The sequence below is a fragment of the Peromyscus californicus genome, unplaced genomic scaffold, assembly GCF_007827085.1.
Source record: "Peromyscus californicus insignis strain IS unplaced genomic scaffold, ASM782708v3 Scaffold_21__1_contigs__length_65335640, whole genome shotgun sequence".
In the NCBI taxonomy this organism is placed as follows: Eukaryota; Metazoa; Chordata; class Mammalia; order Rodentia; family Cricetidae; genus Peromyscus; species Peromyscus californicus.
The window spans coordinates 43,684,379-43,702,766 of NW_026294514.1; the positions used below are offsets into that span (position 1 = coordinate 43,684,379).

Below are 18,388 nucleotides of genomic sequence, written 5' to 3' on the forward strand. Positions count from 1 at the left end.
TGTGGTCAAGATATAGTTAGGCTTTCTTTCCTTTTCATTACCCCTTTTTCTGTTGTTGGTTTGTTTTTTGAGACAGGTCTCTATACCACTGGCTCTCTTGTAACACTCCATGTGGACCAGGCTGGCCTGGAACTCAAATCCACCTGCCAAGTACTAGGATTAAAGGCATACAGCACTACACTCGGTTTCATCTCAGTCTTTAGTGATGCATATTTTCTAGGAAAATTGTACATTATTCTAGGCCTTAAATTTTTATTGATGTAAATTAGAAATAATAGTCCTTTGTAACTTTGTAACTCTTGACTTACATTTAAGCTCGGTTCCAATGATTATCACTTTCTTTTCTCTTTCCCTCTCCTCCCCTCCCCTCCCTTCCTCTCTCTTCTTTACATGTTTATTCATTGTAATACATCTAGATTATATTTAGATGCATAACTTTGTTATAGTCAAGATATTCAGTGTTATTTAAATTTTTCTGTTATTATGAAATATCTTGGGGAAATATTAGAATTAAGCCAGGTGTGGTGCTTCAAACCTGTAGTCTTAGTTATTGGGAAGCTGAAGTAGGAGGGGTAACTGTGAGTTTGAGGCCAGCTTGGGCTACATAGTGAGATCTTGTCTCAAAAAAGTAGAGGGTTGAGGGATGTCTTAGTTAGGGTTACTGTTAATGTCGTGAAACATGACCAAAAGCAACTTGGGAGGGAAGGGGGCATGATTCACTCACAGTTCTATATAACAGTTCATTATCAAAAACACTGAGGGCAGGAACTCACACAGGGCAGGATCCTGGAGGCAGGAGCCGATGTAGAGGTCATGGAGGGGTGCTGCTCACTGGCTTGCTCATCATGGCTTGTTCAGCCGCTTTCTTATAGAACCCAGGACCAGCAGCTCAGGGATTTTACCATCAGTCACTAATTAAGAAAATGCCTTATAGCTGGCTCTTATGGAGGCATTTTCTCAGTTGAGGTTCACTCCTTTTAGATGACTCTAGGTTTTGTTAAGTTGACTTTAAAACTAACCAGCACAAGGGAGATTTAATTGTTGAAGCTATGTATTAAGTCATTAAATAATTCATGGATTATAATATATTTTTATATTTTAAAAATTCCTTAATAGGGGATATAAAAAATGTGTAGGTGGGGTGTGTATGGATGTGCATGCACTACCATGTGCCGTGCCCGTGTAGGTCAGAAGAGGACATTGGGTCCCTGGAAACTGGAGATACAGACGTGTGAGCTGCCATGTGTGCTGGGAACTGAACCCAGGTGCTCTGCAAGGGCACCAAGTGCTCTTGATTTCTGAGCCATTAGTCCAGCCCAAGTAATAAAGAGAATTTAATTTAAAATTCCCTGTTGTTCACCTAATATGGATATAATTTTATTTCTCTTTGAATTTTTTTTTTAAATAGAGTAAAGACAAGATTGCATCTTACAGCAAAACTTCAAAAACTGACCGAAGTGATATGGGCAAGGAAATGAAAGAGAAATCATCCATGAAACGTAAACTGCCTTTTACCATTAGCCCATCAAGAAATGAAGAGCGAGATTCAGACACAGGTAGAATAATTTACTTTCTGATAAACTCACCATATTCTTAACTGATTTCTTTCTGCTTTTCTGTGCGCCACTCCTCTTGACATTTTGGTTCATAGAGAAATACTAAGTATTTCAGATTTATCACGGGGGCAAAAGTATATGTTTATTATCAAACTATGGTTTCTAATAGATTAAAAAATTCTATATTCCTTACTCTGAATATTTATTACAAATCTCTTAGCACGTTCAGAACTTAGTTTTGGGGTTTATTTCACTAATGAAAATTGTTCAGTAAGACAAACATTAAGATTTTGTCTATATGAGAAAAAGATGTTGCTTTTTTTGTTGCCCTTTGGGCACAGCAAAGAATTTTAGGCATTTTTTATTCACAAATGAGTTAGAAATACGTAGTACCTCCCAAATGAGGCTAATGGTATAATTCATAGTTCTTTTATTTCTCAAAACTCTTAACATGTCAGGGGCCACCAGATGTACATAAGGATTCTAACTACCAAGCCCTGGGACCTACATGGTGGAAGGAGAGAACTGACTCTCCAGAAATTACCCTTTGATCTCCACATATGTGCCATGGAATGCAGGGTGGATGTCTTAGTGTTTTATTACTGTGAAGTGACACCATGACCACAGCAACTCTTATAAAAGAAAGCATTTAATTGGAGCTTGCTTAACAGTTTTAGAGGTTTAGTCTAAGCATGGAAACACACAGGCAGACATGGAGGTGGAGAAGTAGCTAAGAGTTTTACATCTGGATCCTCAGGCAGCAGGAAGGGAGAAACTCTGGGCTTGTAATGGGCTTTTTATAACCTCAAAGCCCACCCCTTGTGACACACTTCCTCTAACAAGGCCACACCTCCTAATCCTTTTAAATAGTGTCACTCCCTGGTGACCATATATTCAAATCTGTGAACCTATGGGGCCATTTTGATTTAAACCACCCAGAGGGCATGGGCACTCCTGCATACGTATGTTCGTGTGTGTGTGTGTGTGTGTGTGTGTGTGTGTGTGTGTGTGTGTGTGTGTGTGTCTGTCTGTCTGTGTGTCTGTGTCTGTACACCGACATGCACATGTATACAAGTGCTTGTGGAGGCCATAGGTCATTGTCAGGTGTCGTCTTCAGTTGTTTTCCACCTGACTTTTTTAAGCTTGAGGGCAATTTTACTAAAGTTTAAAAGAATGTCTCCTCCACCTGGCCACTCTGGCAGGGCAGGCAAGCTGTAACCTCAGCAGACATTGGGAGGGGGAGAGTGGAGGAGAGACATGGAGGTCAAACACCAGGGTGAGCCAACAGCCACATGCGTGAGGGAGGGCTTTCTAGAAAGAGCAAGAAGTCCAGAGTATCAGAAAAAGCACATTTATTCTGACCAGCATCTGAAAGAAGAGACAGGGAAGAGGAAAAGGTGCATCTTTCTGAGTTAACCCAACTGAACACCAAGGCCTATCTCTTTGGTGTATTAAGGTGAGCCTGCTTTCCTTGTGGTGCTCCTGACCTCCTGAAGGGGTGCTCCTCAGTCAGGCCATTGATGATGTGCAGCTGGAATGGTTTGTCTCCATCAAGGCCAGAGGTTCTATCCTCTTGACAAAAGGAGTTTTTCTTTAGTGGGTCTTTACTGCTAGCATATCCTCCCCTCTGAAGAGATAACCTTAAAGTCATTTAAGAATCAGAGCAGAGTGCAGAGCCCCAGAGTGCTTCTTGCCTCTAGTGAGGAAGAGGTAGCAAGTGCATTCTTTGCCTTTTAGCCAAGAAATTGCTGTTGTCTTCACCTTGCTTTTTTTTTTTTTTTTTTTGGTTTTTTGAGACAGGATTTCTCTGTGTAGCTTTGGAGTCTGTCCTGGATCTCACTCTGTAGACCAAGCTGGTCTCAAACTCACGGAGATCTGCCTGCCTCTGCCTCCCAAGTGCTGGGATTAAAGGTGTGCGCCACCACTATCTGGCTTCACCTTGCTTTTTGAGACAGAGTCTCTGAATGAACCTGGAACTTGCAAATTTGGCCGGAGTGTGGTCAGTTTGAGACATCCTCCTTTCCTGCCTCCCCGGTGCTAGGATTGCAGGCTGTTGGTTCCTTGTCTGGCTGTGTATGTGGGCGTGGCCCTGAGCCCAGGCACTCATGCTGTGTAGCAAGGACTCTCCTGAGATCTGCCCTGTGGACTGCTAAGAAGTCATTCTATGCAGTGGCACTCCAAGCATAAAGAAGCAGAGAGCAGCCGCTTTTATCTCAGAGACCCTTAGACTTACTCTAGTAACTAGTTTATCTCTTACTTAGAGCATTGGAAAGTTAGTTTCAAGCTCCCCATACTCTTTCTGTAATCTTGCTTGATAAGTTTGTTATATCATAATAGAGGCAAATAATAACAAAATGTGTATTGCTCAGTGTCCTTACCTGATCAGCCCTCTTTAAGTCCTGACAAGATGATTTGGCTTCTGTGTAAATTCCAAGCTTTTCATTTTCTTAAGTCCCAAGTCTTCATCCACATATACTAACTTCAGAGAATTATGACCTTGAAAAGTGATGTAGTGTGATTCACTTTGTGACATAGTAATTAAATGTGACAAAATGAATCAGTGGTAGCTAAGGATTTATTTGTTTCTTTATTTTATATGCATGGGTGTTTTGTCTGTGTGCATCTCTTTGTACCATGTGTGTCTGATCCCTATTGAGGCTAGAAGAGGGCATCAGATCCTGCAGAACTGAAGACAGTTGTGAGCCACCCTGTAAGTGATGGGAATTGAAACTAAGTCCTTGTCGCGTGGTGGTGGCTCACGCCTTTAATCTCAGCACTCAGGAGGCAGAGGCAGACGGATCTCTGTGAGTTCAAGGCCAACATGGTCTACAGAGCGGGATCCAGGACAGGCACCAAAACTGTACAAAGAAACCCTGTCGCGAAAAACCAAAAAAAAAAGAAAAAACAAGAAACTAGGTCCTCCGGGAAAACAGCCAGTACTCCTAACTGCTGAGCCCTCTCGCCAATCCTGGCTAAGGATTTTCTCATTTAATGTAATGAGAACACCAGACATAGTCCAGAGTTGATACAACTCAGTCATGTGAGATGGAACTAAATTCTCTTTAGTCTTTCTTTTCTGCCTCTTTTAGCTCATACATGAACTTTGTCCTTAAGCATTTTCCCCCTTAGAGTTAGATGATCTCAGCTTCTTGTCAGAGGGGGACTAGTATGTTTCTCTTCCCATGAGGCTTGGTCCTTTTATTAATGAAATGGCCTCCTTAGAAACTTCAACTTCTGACTAGGCATGATCGTACCTGCCTTTAATATCACAGCACATGGGAAGCATAGATAATTAGATCTCTGTGAGTTCCAGGTTAGTCTGTGCTACATAGAGAAACCCTGTCTCAAAGAAAGAGAAACTTGTACCTCTGCTATCATTGATTAGTGTACTGATAATTTTTATATAATTTTTATACATGTTCAATTTAATGTATTTAGTTTTGAAATACGCATGTTCACCAAAAGTCTTGTCATAGATCAGCTTGTCAACTTGCTTTCCATTTGGTTAAAAGTTATTTTTATTAATGATCCCCTTTTCTTGAATGAACCTTCTCATTATCAAACTTAAAAGTTGAAAGTTTTCATATATTGTATTTTGTGGTTAATTGTTCTCTAATTTGTTTTTTCCCAACACTTGATTAGTCATACTTAACTAAAGTTGTTAATACTGTGTGTAATAATGATTTCTGAAAAGGTACATACGTGTTAGTAAACCGAGGCTGTGACTCTAAGAACAGTTAGTTGTGAGTTAAATGGCTTATTATTTAAAAGTAAAAACAGCTCTGGTTGTATCCTCAGAGTTCTTAATAGCTGTCATAAAGTGTTGGGTAGAAATCCGTACTCTTGACCTAGGGTATAAGGTGGTGCTTTGGGATGATCTCTGTCTTCAGTAGTAAATGCGGCAGTAATTCCTATCCCTGGGAATGAGTACAGTCTGGAGACAGTCTGGTCTAGGATGATACTGAGGTCCTAGATGGTCTTTTGTCTTAGGAGTAATTTTGGCCTTCATAGAAAATAAGTTTGATCCAACTTACTCAAAGACAAATTCTAAACAGAAAGTCAGTGATAAGAACATTGTCTCTTATATTGGCAGAGTTAAAGAAATAACATCAAAAGCTATGCTTAAACAAATAATACCATGGTGTTATTGGTTACATTTCTAAACTTGAAGGTACTCTACTTAGGAAGCTGAAATGTTACATGTTGGACAAACCTGTATTTTAAATGTCCTCTGTTCTTCCAAAATACTGTTTTTGAGGTAAAGCCAGTGATACATCATTGCCTAATTAACTGGTGGTCTTTTAAAAATGTTACTATGTTGAATTCTGCATTTCCCTTCGTATGCTTTTTTTCTTTTCTCCTGTCTCTTTTCGTTCTGTAGATTCAGACCCAGGACATACAAGTGAAAATTGGGGGGAGAGACTTATATCTTCTTACAGGACATACTCAGGTAATTAGATTATCAGGTGTTCCTGTCAGCCAGCTGGTTCTGTCATGTTTATTTGAGTAGTGTACTATAAGTAACTTATTTTCAAACAAGTTTGTAGATATCTTTGCTAAATTAAATGAACTATATGAATCCACCACAGTTTTCAGCTTCAGACTCCTCCCTGAGAGAGGGCATCCAGGCTTTTGGTCTGCTTTGTTGTAAATCCTTCCCAAGTGTACTGTGATAAACAGCGTTATAACAGTTGTTTAGTCATGCCATTTCTTCTTTAAAATAAGTATTTAAAAGTATTATTCACTGAATTCTGTAGTGTTTATTGATTTTTTTTCTTCCCAGGTAGAATTTAAACATAAGTGTATTAAAATATGGGATCACCTAGACAAATGCCCCGATCATTAACTTGTGTTAGAACTTCTTTAGTTAGTTATAGCTCCAATTGTTTGGGATTCATAATTACTCTAAATAAAGAGTATAGGGAAACTCCCTCATTTTAAAATAAAGAATATGGGGGCTGGAGAGATGGCTCAGAGGTTAAGAGCACTGGCTGCTCTTCCAGGGGTCCTGAGTTCAATTCCCAGCAACCATGGTGGCTCACAACCATCTGTAATGAGATCTGGTGCCCTCTTCTGGCCTGCAGACATACATGTAGGCAGAACACTGTATACATAATAAATAAATAAATCTTTAAAATAAAGAATAAAACTAGTGGTTTGTTTTTGAGATAAGGTCTTACTGTATAGCTCTGACTAGCCTAGAACTCTTTGTAGACCAGACTGGCCTCAAACTCAGAGATCTGCCTGCTTCTGCCTCCTGAGTACTGGTGTTATAAGGCGTGCTCTATCATGCCTGGCACGACTAGTTATTTTGATTGATCTTTTCTTTCTTCTTAAAATTAGACTGACACTCTATCTCTGAAGTTACTAAAATGAAAATCTTCTGTAGTCTCTGGGTATTTCTTTCTAGTTTTTAGCATATGATACTTAGCAATCAAAATTGAACATAAACCTATTTCTAATATACATTTTATTTATCTTATAAATTTGAGGGCTTTGTGGAGGTGGTGAAGAACTAATTTCATCCTTAAAGTTACCCTGAAATCACTGAGGTGTTAAGTTCCTGATGACAGTGTTTACTGTGGTATTAGTGTGCCTTTCTAGAAGGGGACTGCGGAGCACTAAGACCAACCCAAACATGACGAAGTAGACTGTGGTCTGCCTGCCACTGCTAAGGAAGGCACAGACATTCAACCTCTCCTATCGTTTCAGAACCTGGGCTTAATGGCAGTGTCACCTCCCTTCCCTCCCGCCAGGATACAGTATTCACACTGAAAATGCAGTTGAGTTAATTATGTTCACTTGTCTCCATTGTCTTACTTGGAAACTACTTCATTGGGAAATATTTTATCCTTTAATTTTTGAGACACTAATAGGTTTATGAAGCAAGTTTCCTAAGAAAAATTTTGCCCCTTCCCTAAGATAACACTACACTTACTTAAAAAGTGACAATGTTGAGTGTTCTGTTTATTCTGACAGGAAAAGGGGGAAAAGCACTAATTCTCTAGAATGTGAGAGGGGGACATTTCTGTTTCTGAAGCTCTGAATGTTAAAGAAGAAAGGAGAGAAAGATGGATTTGATGGAAAGACCATTTCAGTTTTCATTTTGATTAGTATTAGGTAAATTTCTTAGATTTTTCCTTAAATTTTTCCTTAAGAATCTCCAAATGGACTTAGTGCAGTTTCAGTTCTGTGTTAGGCAGCACTAAATGGTCATGCTTGGTTGTACCTGTGTTAAAGTCTTGGCATTTAGAACAAATGAGTATGTGTTTTAGTGACTGAGAAATGGAGCACATGGCTGGATGGAGCTCTTACACAGCACCTGTGAAATTCTGGATTCGGTCTCCAGCTACCCCCTGCCCTCCACAAACCAACAAAAAACTGTGAGAGCTGTCCGTTACCATCATTTTCTAATTTGTGACCTATCAAATGAGGTATTCACAGGGTAGATCCCACATAGTTTTATTGATGATTTCAAATGTTACAAAATAGATAGACAGTGCTGCACACTTAAGACCCAAAGCCTCAATAGACAGAAGTCAAAAGGATTACAAGCTGGAGATTGCTAGGCTATACAGTGAGTCCTTTGCTAATCAGAGACATATGGTATGGCCCTGTCTCCAAAACAAACAACAACCAAAGCCACACTAAAAAATTAAAATAAAGAATAAATTTTAAATATAAACTTCGAAATGTAGTAGACTAGTACTTAGCAATTTAAAAAAATATGTAATTGTCTCAAATTTAGCTATTTATACCAACCACTATTCAGTTCATTTTCTTTTCCTAGTTCATATAAAATGTAAATTCAGAAAGATGATTATAGTAACTCAGAGAAAAAAACAGACTTAATATTGAATGCAAGTGTAAAATTTTTGTTTAAATATTTGGAATACATCCGACTTGTCTGAAGTAATTGTATATTTGATTATTTGACAGTATTTCTTTTCTATAACCCTGGTATATATACTTTAGAGTCATCTTTCTTTTTATGTGTGTGGTGGAGGAGAGGCAAGGTCTCACTATGTATCTCTAGCTGATCTAGAACTATGTAGACGTGGCTGGCCTCAGAGAAATCTACCTGTCTCTGCCAGCCTAGTGCTGGGATTAAAAGCAAGCACCACCATGTCCAGCATGGAGTGTCTTATTTTTTAAATTATATTAAGATACACAGTTTTGCAAGTATTAAGCGATGCATCCTGGTGTGGTGGTCTATACCTGTAATCCCAGCACTCCAGAGGCTAAGGTGGGCGATCACAGGTTTGAGTTCAGCCCAAGCTACAAAGCAAGAACCTATCTCAGAAACCACAGAAGATGAATCCTGTTGGGTTCTACTCTTGTGGCCAGGTTGTACTTCTTTCTTAGAAGCATTTTTCAACTTTCTATTAAATGTTTGCACATTAAATATGTTGATTCTAGGAGAAAAATGCATTCACTGTATTTAAAAATTGTTATCAGATGAAAAGGCATTAAAAACAACAGTAGCTGTGCCTCCCTAAACATTAGAAAACAAAGATCTATAGAGAACTGTTAAGACAAAGAGTCTGTATTTCAGGGGAAAGAAAGTGTTCCTCAAAACCATCTCTAAGGCTTTATAATAACTTTAGAGATAGGTTAGATGTTGGGCTAGATTGGATTGGTGTGGGGTCATTACTGAAGATGGTGCAGGAGTGATGAAAACGGCAGCTAGAGAACATAGTAACAAGGCTGATTGTTTTTTAGTAAGTCTTGAAACATTTGGTTTGTTTGAAAAAATCAATCATCAACATATGGACATCTTAGCAGCTCACAGATTGATTTGAATCATTTGTGAGCAACAAAGTTTAAAGTGTTAAGACCTCATTTTCTAGATCATTACAATACCAGTTTTTCTAATTAACTGGAGATGGCACACTGGACCAATCATTAACTTTGTGTCTATTGGTAATATTAGATTTGAATTGATTTCTTGAAACTTGCTAGATTTACTACTATTTGATTTTTGCTAATTTCAAATTTTATTAATTATTTTTGCAGCTCCTTTTTTCAGGTATCTCTAAACTTGAATTTTAAACTCCAGAAATAGATATCTAATAGGTAATAACCAGACCTTTATTTATTCACTTGTACCTCATATCTGAATTAATTCAGGTGAATTCCTAAAAGAAAAAGACATCTGTGTCTTGCACCTGTACCACCCAGTGCGGCCTGAACCCATTCCATGTAACTGGGCATACTCGCTGCTCTGCTGGAGGGTTTTCTGAACAGCTAAAACTGACCTGTGGGGTGTGTTGGATCTTTTTGAGAAGGACTTTGGAAATTTCTGGATCTTTGCAGGATGTGTGTTAACTCCTAGCCACACACTTTAGCCTGTTCATATTTAGCTTTGATTGGTATCATTCCGTATTCAGCTTTCCAGTCACTGCAGTGGAATGATTTGATGGCTTTTCTACAGTAATTGTTGTGTGTGTTGAGACTTGTCTTAAATGCTTAGCCTCTTGCAAGATTGTACAAGCCATTGCTAGAATTAGGGTGATAATTTTAAGTCTCATTGGTATGTAGGCTTAGCAGCAGTACTATATATTATGTGAAAGAGAACTTTCAAAGATGTAATACACTTGGCTTTTTGTCCACAGATTCAACTGATCACAGATAAAATAGGAAAAAAAAACTACAGAATTTTTTTCTTGTCATTATTCCCCAAACAATGCAGTATAACAACTATTTCATAGCATTAATAGACTGTTCCGTATTTTGGGTTATAAGTAATTTAGACATAATTCAAAGTATATGGGAGGAGTCGCACAGGTTATATATAAATCCTGAACTATTTTACCTGAGAGACTTGAGTAATTACAGGTTTTATTACCCATAGTCCTAGAAACAAACTTAGAGATATCAAGGGACAACTCTATTAAGAACTATTTAAATTGTTAAAGATGCTACACTTAATAGAACAAACAGTCAAAATTAAAATATTCCTAGTAGTAAATTTTTCTAACAATAGAATCAAGAATATATTTTTTTAGAGCTTTTAGAAAAATATTGCTTGCGTAAGTCTAGCAGTTTTGTCTGGCTACAACTAGTATACACGCATTGTCCACATACATGCCTAGCATCTACCAAAGAAGTTGTCTTGAGGACTTGTATTTGTTTCTGATTCTTACATATTTATTAATCATTACAGAGAAAGAAGGTCCAGAAAAGAAGAAAACAAAAAAAGAAGCTGGAAGTAAGAAGTCCACCCCAGTTAGCATCCTTTTTGGGTACCCACTCTCTGAACGGAAGCAGATGGCACTTCTCATGCAGATGACAGCAAGGGACAACAGTCCAGGTGATTGACATCTACATCACTGAGTTAATGTGCCCAGAGTCAGGGTAACCTTGTCTTTCACAATTCTCTTTTACTAATTTGAGTTTTTATCCTTTATTGAATTTAATCAGCACTATTCATAACACTAGTTTTTAATTTTTCTCACATTTGCATGACGTTTTATTTTTGTATCCTTCAGTGGATTACAACGTCTATAAGAGCAGGAGTCCTTTATGCTTACTGGGCATTAATTACATAGTTGTTAAATAAAACAAATGATTTGAAATTGACCACCTTGAAAAATGTGTAAGTGGAACCCTATTTTATTATTTTTTAAAATATTGCTTATGTTAAATTTTTAAATTTTTGTAGAAAATTATTTGTTTTTTTAAAAATTTGTTTATTTTATGTGCATTGGTGTTTTGCCTGCATGTATGTCTCTGTGAAGATGTCAGATTGGAGTTACAGACAGTTGTGACCTACCATGTGGGTTCTGGGAATTGAACCTAGGTTCTAGAAGAGAAGCCATTGCTCTTAACCTCTGAGGCATCTCTTCAGCCCAGAAAATTATTTGTTTTTTATAAGTGTGTGCATGCCTTAGTATGTAGGGCCTTAGGTGTAGGAATGTTTTGTAGACATATCCATTGGGACTGGACTCCACAGATCTATGTTTTGGTGGTTGTGGTTTCCTGTAGTGGTCTCCATCTGTTGCAAAGAGAAGCTTCCTTGGTAAGAGTTAGAAACTACACTTATGTGTATAAGGACAAATGTTTACAGATTGTTATTGGGGGTTATGCTGGTTTACTAAATTAGTAGTTGTAGATTCTTCTCCAATAACCATGGTTTCACTAGTACTAATTAGTTAGCTAGGTTTCCAGTACCAGGCATGGCTTCCTTCTTGTTGAGTGGGTCTTTCGGTCCAATTAGAGAGCAGTTGGTTACTACCAAGGTATGTGGGCCACTACTGCATTCATAGGGTTACCATGCCATGCTGGTGGTTGATGTGGTTCACAGGTATTGGGAACTTTCCTGAACTGTCTTCTTTCTTACAGATTCCACACCAAGTCATCCATCACAAGCAACACCAGCCCAGAAGAAGACGCCCAGTTCTTCCTCTCGACAAAAAGATAAAATTAATAAAAGAAATGAACGTGGTGAAACTCCTTTACACATGGCTGCTATTCGAGGAGATGTGAAGCAAGTCAAAGAGTTAATAAGTTTAGGGGCAAATGTGAACGTAAAAGACTTTGCAGGTGAGACCTTATTGACACTGATGCCAGGGACTGAGATTGAAGCATCCTGGCTGTAATTTTAAAAGTATATTTTATTCAGAATTGAAGAATATATAAAACCTTGATCTCTGTTACATTTCCATGTCAACAGTTAATCAGATTTTTATGTATACAACTTGTATATACTACTGTGTAATTATATATATTAGTTTCTATTTTAGGTAAATTTGAGCATATAATATTTTAACATGGTTAATTTATAAATAGTTGTTTCAAGAATGTTTATTAACTTGAATACAAGGATTATAAGAGAGTAGAATTATCTTTTCTTTTTTTAAGAATATACTTAATATTAGTGTGTTTAGGTAAGTGGGGCATGTGCTACAGCATACATGTGGATTCAGAGGACAACTTTGTGGTCAGTTTTCTCCTTCCACCTTGTGTAGGTTCCTCTGGTCTCCAGGCTTGCCCTGTAAGTACCTTTGTCTGCTCAGCCTTCTCGCTAGCCTTTGTTGGTTTTAATTACCCAGGTAGCATAATTCTTACCACTCTTAAGAATGCAAGCAGTCAAAGCATGTAAAAATAAAGAAATTCTCCTTAATTGCACGTCTCACTTCTTTGCCTTTGGCCACAGTCAAATGTAATTTCACATGTTATGCTCTTCTTGCCTTCCCCCACACTATTTCTCTTCTACAAAATTATTAACAACTTGGAAAACTATGCTATCAGCTTATTTTCATGATTATGCACAAAAATTAACATTTACATAATTATACATAGACTTTAAAAAACATGAAATAATTCCTTGTGTATTTACAATTCTGTAATTTACCTATAATATTTGGAAGATGTGTTTGTGTATTTCTTTTTGTTTTTTTTTCTGAGACAGGGTTTCTCTGTGTAATTTTGGTGCCTGTCCTGGATCTTACTCTGTAAACCAGGCTGGCCTCGAACTCACAGAGACCCACCTGGCTCTGCCTCCTAAACGCTGGGATTAAAGGCATGCGCCACCACCGCCTGGTGGTATTTCAATTTTAATAGCTTCATATTTTATGGTGTAGCCTTTCTTGGTTTTGTTTGTTTTGAGACAGGGTTTCTCTATGTAGCCATGGCTGTTCTTGAATGTGCTATGTAGACCAGGCTGGCCTCTAACTCACAGAGATACCCTTGCCTCTGCCACCTGGGTTAAAGGCATGTGCCACCATGCCTGGCTTTTCTTAAGCAGTACTGTAGTGAACACTCTTTTAGAAATGTATTTGTACATAGTTATGAAGTATCTTAGTAGAATTGAAATTACTTATAATAAAGGAGATGCATATTATACGTTATTTTAAATAATGGCAGCTTATCTACCAAAAATCATGTATCCATCAGTTTATATCTTATATGAAAGCCAAGCAAAATGACATACACCTCTTATTCCCAGCAGTTCAGGAGGCCAAGGCAGGAGGATTGCAAATGTGAGGCTAGTCTTAGCTACATAGAGAGTTCAAAGTCAGACCCTCTCTCAGCAACAAAAAAGTGTATGAAGCGGTCCTTTTCTTCATGTCTTCATTAGGATTGGATATTATCACTCCTATAATTTCAGCACTTTGGAGGTAGAGGCAGAGGGATCTCTATAGGAGAGGAGATAGGAGGGGAAGGAGGGAGAAGAATGGAGGGAAAGAGACACTGATCCATTCTGGGGGGATGATACTTTTTATTATCTACCCAAACATACTTCACTGTTCATCTAAGATTCTACATTTACAGATTTATTTTAAAACATAATCTGAGACGTATAAAAATTGAGTAAGGGATAATATTTAGCATTTTTTTTTCTAAATTCAAATCTAACAGTAAGCCAGTTCCCCAGGATGGGAACTTGTAAAAATAAATAACTGTTTATTCAGTCAGTTGAGTACTGTGTCCTACCCAGGTATGGTAGTATGTACCTGTAACTCCAGTGCTCAGGGGGATCCTGAGATGACTGAAGCCATGCTGGGCTGTTAGGGGAGATGGAATCTGGAAAGAATCAAAGCAATAGTATGTTCTAGAAGAACATAACAATAAAAGGAAACACCACATAGCCAGGGTGGTGGTGGTACACACCTTTAATCAACCATTGTCAGGGAAGCAGAGGTAGGTGGATCTTTGTGAGTTGGAGGCCAGCCTGGTCTACAGAGCAAATTCCAGGACAGCCAGGGCTACATAGAGAGACCCTGTCTAGGGGGGAAAAAAAGAAACAATTCTTCAGAGAAAGGATTACACATCTGTAACAGACTTTCTTGTTGGGCTATCTTTGGACCACCAGCCTGCAAATAATGACCCAGAGACTTATCATTAATTATGAAAGCTTGGTTTTAGTTTAGGCATTTTCCCAACTAGCTTTTATAACTTAATTAACCCATAGTTTTTTAATCTACATTCTGCCAAAATGGCTTTGTTAACTCTTAGTATGACACATCTGACTTGCTTCGCGTCTGCTGGTGAAATACTAGATTCCTCCTCTCAGTTTCTCTCTCTCTCTTCTGGAAGTCCTGCCTTGCCTTTCTCTCCTCCTAGCTATTGGCCATTTAGCTCTCTATTAAACCAATCAGAAGGCACTGTAGGCAATGACACGTCTTGACAATATAAAGAAATATTCACAACAAACATGCATCCTTGTTTATGAATATGGGGAAAGCTGGTAAGAATTACATGAAATTCTAAAAACAATTATATTTGGTGATAGGATTATTATAGGATTACAGTGCTGTTTGTGTTTTTTAATGTTTTCTATTATTCGTGAACACATTTAATTATGAAAATAAAGTGACATCTTTTTTTAAAAGCAGTACTACGTCTAGAAAAGTGAACACATTTAATTATGAAAACAAAATGACATCTTTTTTTTTAAGCAGTATAAAGTCTAGAAAAGATATCAACATAAGACATAAAACAAAGGATTTTAACTGACTTACCAAAGTTACTCATATTTTGCCTGTTTTATTTTTCTATAGTTTTGATGATTATGAATTAAACCAAATTAATACTGAATAAAGTTAATATTTTATCAAATAATTTAGTTCCGTTGAAACTAATATTCCCTCAAGTGAACTTTCTGCAGAATTTCCTTTTTCTTTTGTATCATGTTTGATTTAGAATTGATGTGCTACATATAGCTAGGAACATGGAAAGCATGTATCTTGTTCATATTCTCACTTTAGGTTGGACACCTTTGCATGAAGCGTGCAATGTTGGATATTACGATGTTGCTAAAATACTGATAGCAGCAGGAGCAGATGTTAACACACAAGGATTAGATGATGACACACCCCTCCATGATTCTGCCAGCAGTGGACACAGAGATGTGAGTATGGCTAACAAGTCATGGTCTATATTCTCATTCAGCAAAGGCAACCAGGAGTAATTGAGCACACCTCTTAGTTGTCTGATCTTGAATTTCATTCATTGATCCTTTACCTCATCTTTATTTTCTGTTTTTCTATTTTCTGACTTCTTATTTGTACTTAACTTGATTTAGCATTATTTTTTTGTAAAGTAAGCCATGTTCAGGCAGGCATGGTGGTGCACACCTTTAATCCTAGCACTTGAGGGGCAGAGATAGGCAGGTCTTTGAGTTTGAGATCATCCTGGTCTATATAGTAGACCAGTGAGCGTTACACAGTGAGACTCACAAGAAATCCCTGAAAATAAATAAAATATGTAATATTTAATTGAGAATAAGTTAAACAATTTGGTAAACATTTTATTACAATACTTGCATCTGTCAGATAAATAGATGGAGTATGGTTGGGACATACACTAACAGCAGAGGTTATAGTGCTGTGTTGCTTATCTCTTTAAAATGTTTTACAACTGAAGGTTGGATTTGGAGGGAAAAGATGAGTTCACTTTTGCTTGGCCAATTTATTGTGCTCTTTTTTTTTTTTTCTTTTGGTTTTTCGAAACAGGGTTTCTCTGTGTAGTTTTGGTGCCTGTCCTGGATCTCACTCTGTAGACCAGGCTGGCCTTGAACTCACAGAGAGGCCTTGCTCTGCCTCCCAAGTGCTAGGATTAAAGGCATGCACCATCACCGCCCGGCAATTACTGTGCTCTTAATTAAATAAGTTAGGTCTCTCTTGTGAGCATCCATTTCCTCATCTTAAAATTGTAATACCTTTAAAAAGAGGTTTCTTTTTATTTAATTTTTTTTAAAGCTTTTTAGCCAGGCAGTGGTGGTGCAAACCTTTAATGCCAGCATTCAGGAGGCAGAGGCAGGCAGATCTCTGTGAGTTTGAGGCCAGTGAGTTCTAGGACAGCCAGCGCTACATACAAAGAGAAACCCTGTCTCAAAAAAAAAACAACAACAACAACAACAAAAAAGCTTTAATAAAATATGCATGGGTACTTGGTGTGTGTGTATGTCTGTACACCACATGTGTGCAGTGCCTGTGAGAGCCAGAAGAGGGCGATCGAGCCCTGGGAACTGCAGTGTCAGATGGTTGTTAACTGCCTTGTGAGTGCTGGAACCCACTCCAGATTCTCTGCCAGAGTGCAAGTACTTTTAACTGCTGAGTCATCTCAGTCATGTCGATAGCCCTTAGAATTAGACCTTTTAAAAGGGAATATAATGAAGGAATAGAAGACACTACACATGCAAGCAAACCTTGAAAACGTGCAAACATCAGGGAAGAAAACCTCCCTTCTGTATTGCTGTACTTCATATATACCAGAACAAATTTTAGAAATAAAAAGTGCTGTTTTCTTCATTATTTTCTGTAAGATATTTTCACAGTTTTCTCATTAAAGACATTGTAATGTTGGCTGGTAAGTAGTTAGACACTTGCTATAAAAGTGGAACTATACCTTGTGACTTAGACCTATTTCTGTGACCCTAAGTTTCTAAATATGCTCCTACCAGCACAGTATTTCCAAAAGTTGACATTTGAGCTCATATGCTTTAAGCACTCAGTAATGTTTGCAGCCCTTCTAGAGGGACACTGCTGTGCTCTATTCAAGACTAAGAGTTTAAAATAACTGTACATATAGATTTAATTTACGTGCATGTGAGTGCCATGTGTGTGCAGGAACCTGCAAAGACAAGAGGGTATCCATGTACAGGTAGCTGTAAGCTACCATCTTGGTGCTGGGAACTGAACCCAGGTCCTCTACAAGAGCAATGAGAGTGCTTAACCACTGACCCATCTCTTATCCCTAGATATCTATACCATGTCCTGTGAAAATACTTTTCCATTCAGTAAAAATCATAATATCTCTAAGAAACATCAAACCTTTTAAGGAGGGGAAGTTGAAAGAGAGCAGATCTATGAACAGGTCTAAGAGGTGAGGGTTGGAGGGCGTTGACACAGCTTCCCAGGAGCCTGGTCTGTGCCCTGCCATTCACAAGTATATTGTGCCTTATTTACACATCTTTATGCTGCTTTACTCCTAGTTCTGTTTTAGGTAGCTATTGTTATTATTTATTTAATTATTTATTTTCGAGACAGGGTCTTTCTGTGTGTACCTCTGGCTGACCTAGAACTCACTCTGTAAGATCAGGCTGGCCTCAAACTCACAGAGATCCACCTGCCTCTGCCTCCCCGGTGCTGTGATTAAAGGTGTGTGCCACCACCACCCAGTTGTATTTATTACTTTTTTGACTTATAATTTTTCCTTACTTTCTCATTTGTTGCCTGTTACATTTTAAGCAATTTTAAGTGAATGTAACTACGCATTAGAGTGTTTGTATACAGGGCTATCTGTAAAAATGTTGTTTATGTTAGAAGTTTGTGGCATGTTTTTCCAACCCTCTATACCTACATTGATTGCTTCTTGATGGTTATAGGATGCTCTCATCAGGGTGGAGAATCTTGGTTTTCAGACAGACCATCTCTCTCTATATATCCCTGGCTGTCCTGGAACTCTATGTGGACCAGGCTGTGAAACCATCTCTCCAGCTCCCCTACCCCATCTCTCCAGTTCCAACCCCATGCCCCCCATTTAAAAATTAAGGAGAACATTTCTTTATAATAGATGAAGTCATTGGGTGGAGTGAGGTTTAATGAAAGTTCAATTAGTGAAGAGTAATAATAATAATTTTGAGTAGATGCTATGTCATGGATGTAGAATAGACAAAATAACTTTCAAATGGATGTTGTGTTATCAAGAAACTGGCTTGAGAGACTGGAGAGATGGTTCAGCAGTTAAGACCACATGTTGCTCTTCTGGATGCCTGGTTCAGTTCCCAACACCCATATGGCAGCTCACAACAATGTGTCATTCCAGCCAATCCCAGGGGATCTGATGCCCTCTTCTGAGCACTTTGGACACCAGGCAGGCAAGTG

At 38.2% G+C, this 18,388-nt stretch overlaps 1 protein-coding gene across 5 annotated transcripts in view; it reads left to right on the forward strand.

Annotated features, from left to right (window-relative positions):
• Window positions 1-18,388, forward strand: part of Ankrd12 (ankyrin repeat domain 12) — a 105,153-nt gene that overhangs the window by 24,945 nt on the left and 61,820 nt on the right. For 3 of the 5 annotated variants that reach the window (XM_052750203.1, XM_052750204.1, XM_052750205.1), the window contains exons 3-7: window positions 1,409-1,556; window positions 5,938-6,006; window positions 10,723-10,869; window positions 11,901-12,101; window positions 15,269-15,411. In XM_052750203.1, the coding sequence (XP_052606163.1) occupies window positions 1,409-1,556; window positions 5,938-6,006; window positions 10,723-10,869; window positions 11,901-12,101; window positions 15,269-15,411 (708 nt within the window). Of the gene's footprint in view, window positions 1-1,408; window positions 1,557-5,937; window positions 6,007-9,572; window positions 9,633-10,722; window positions 10,870-11,900; window positions 12,102-15,268; window positions 15,412-18,388 lie in introns of those variants that run through there. The other 2 variants (XM_052750207.1, XM_052750206.1) reach the window with 2 other exon arrangements.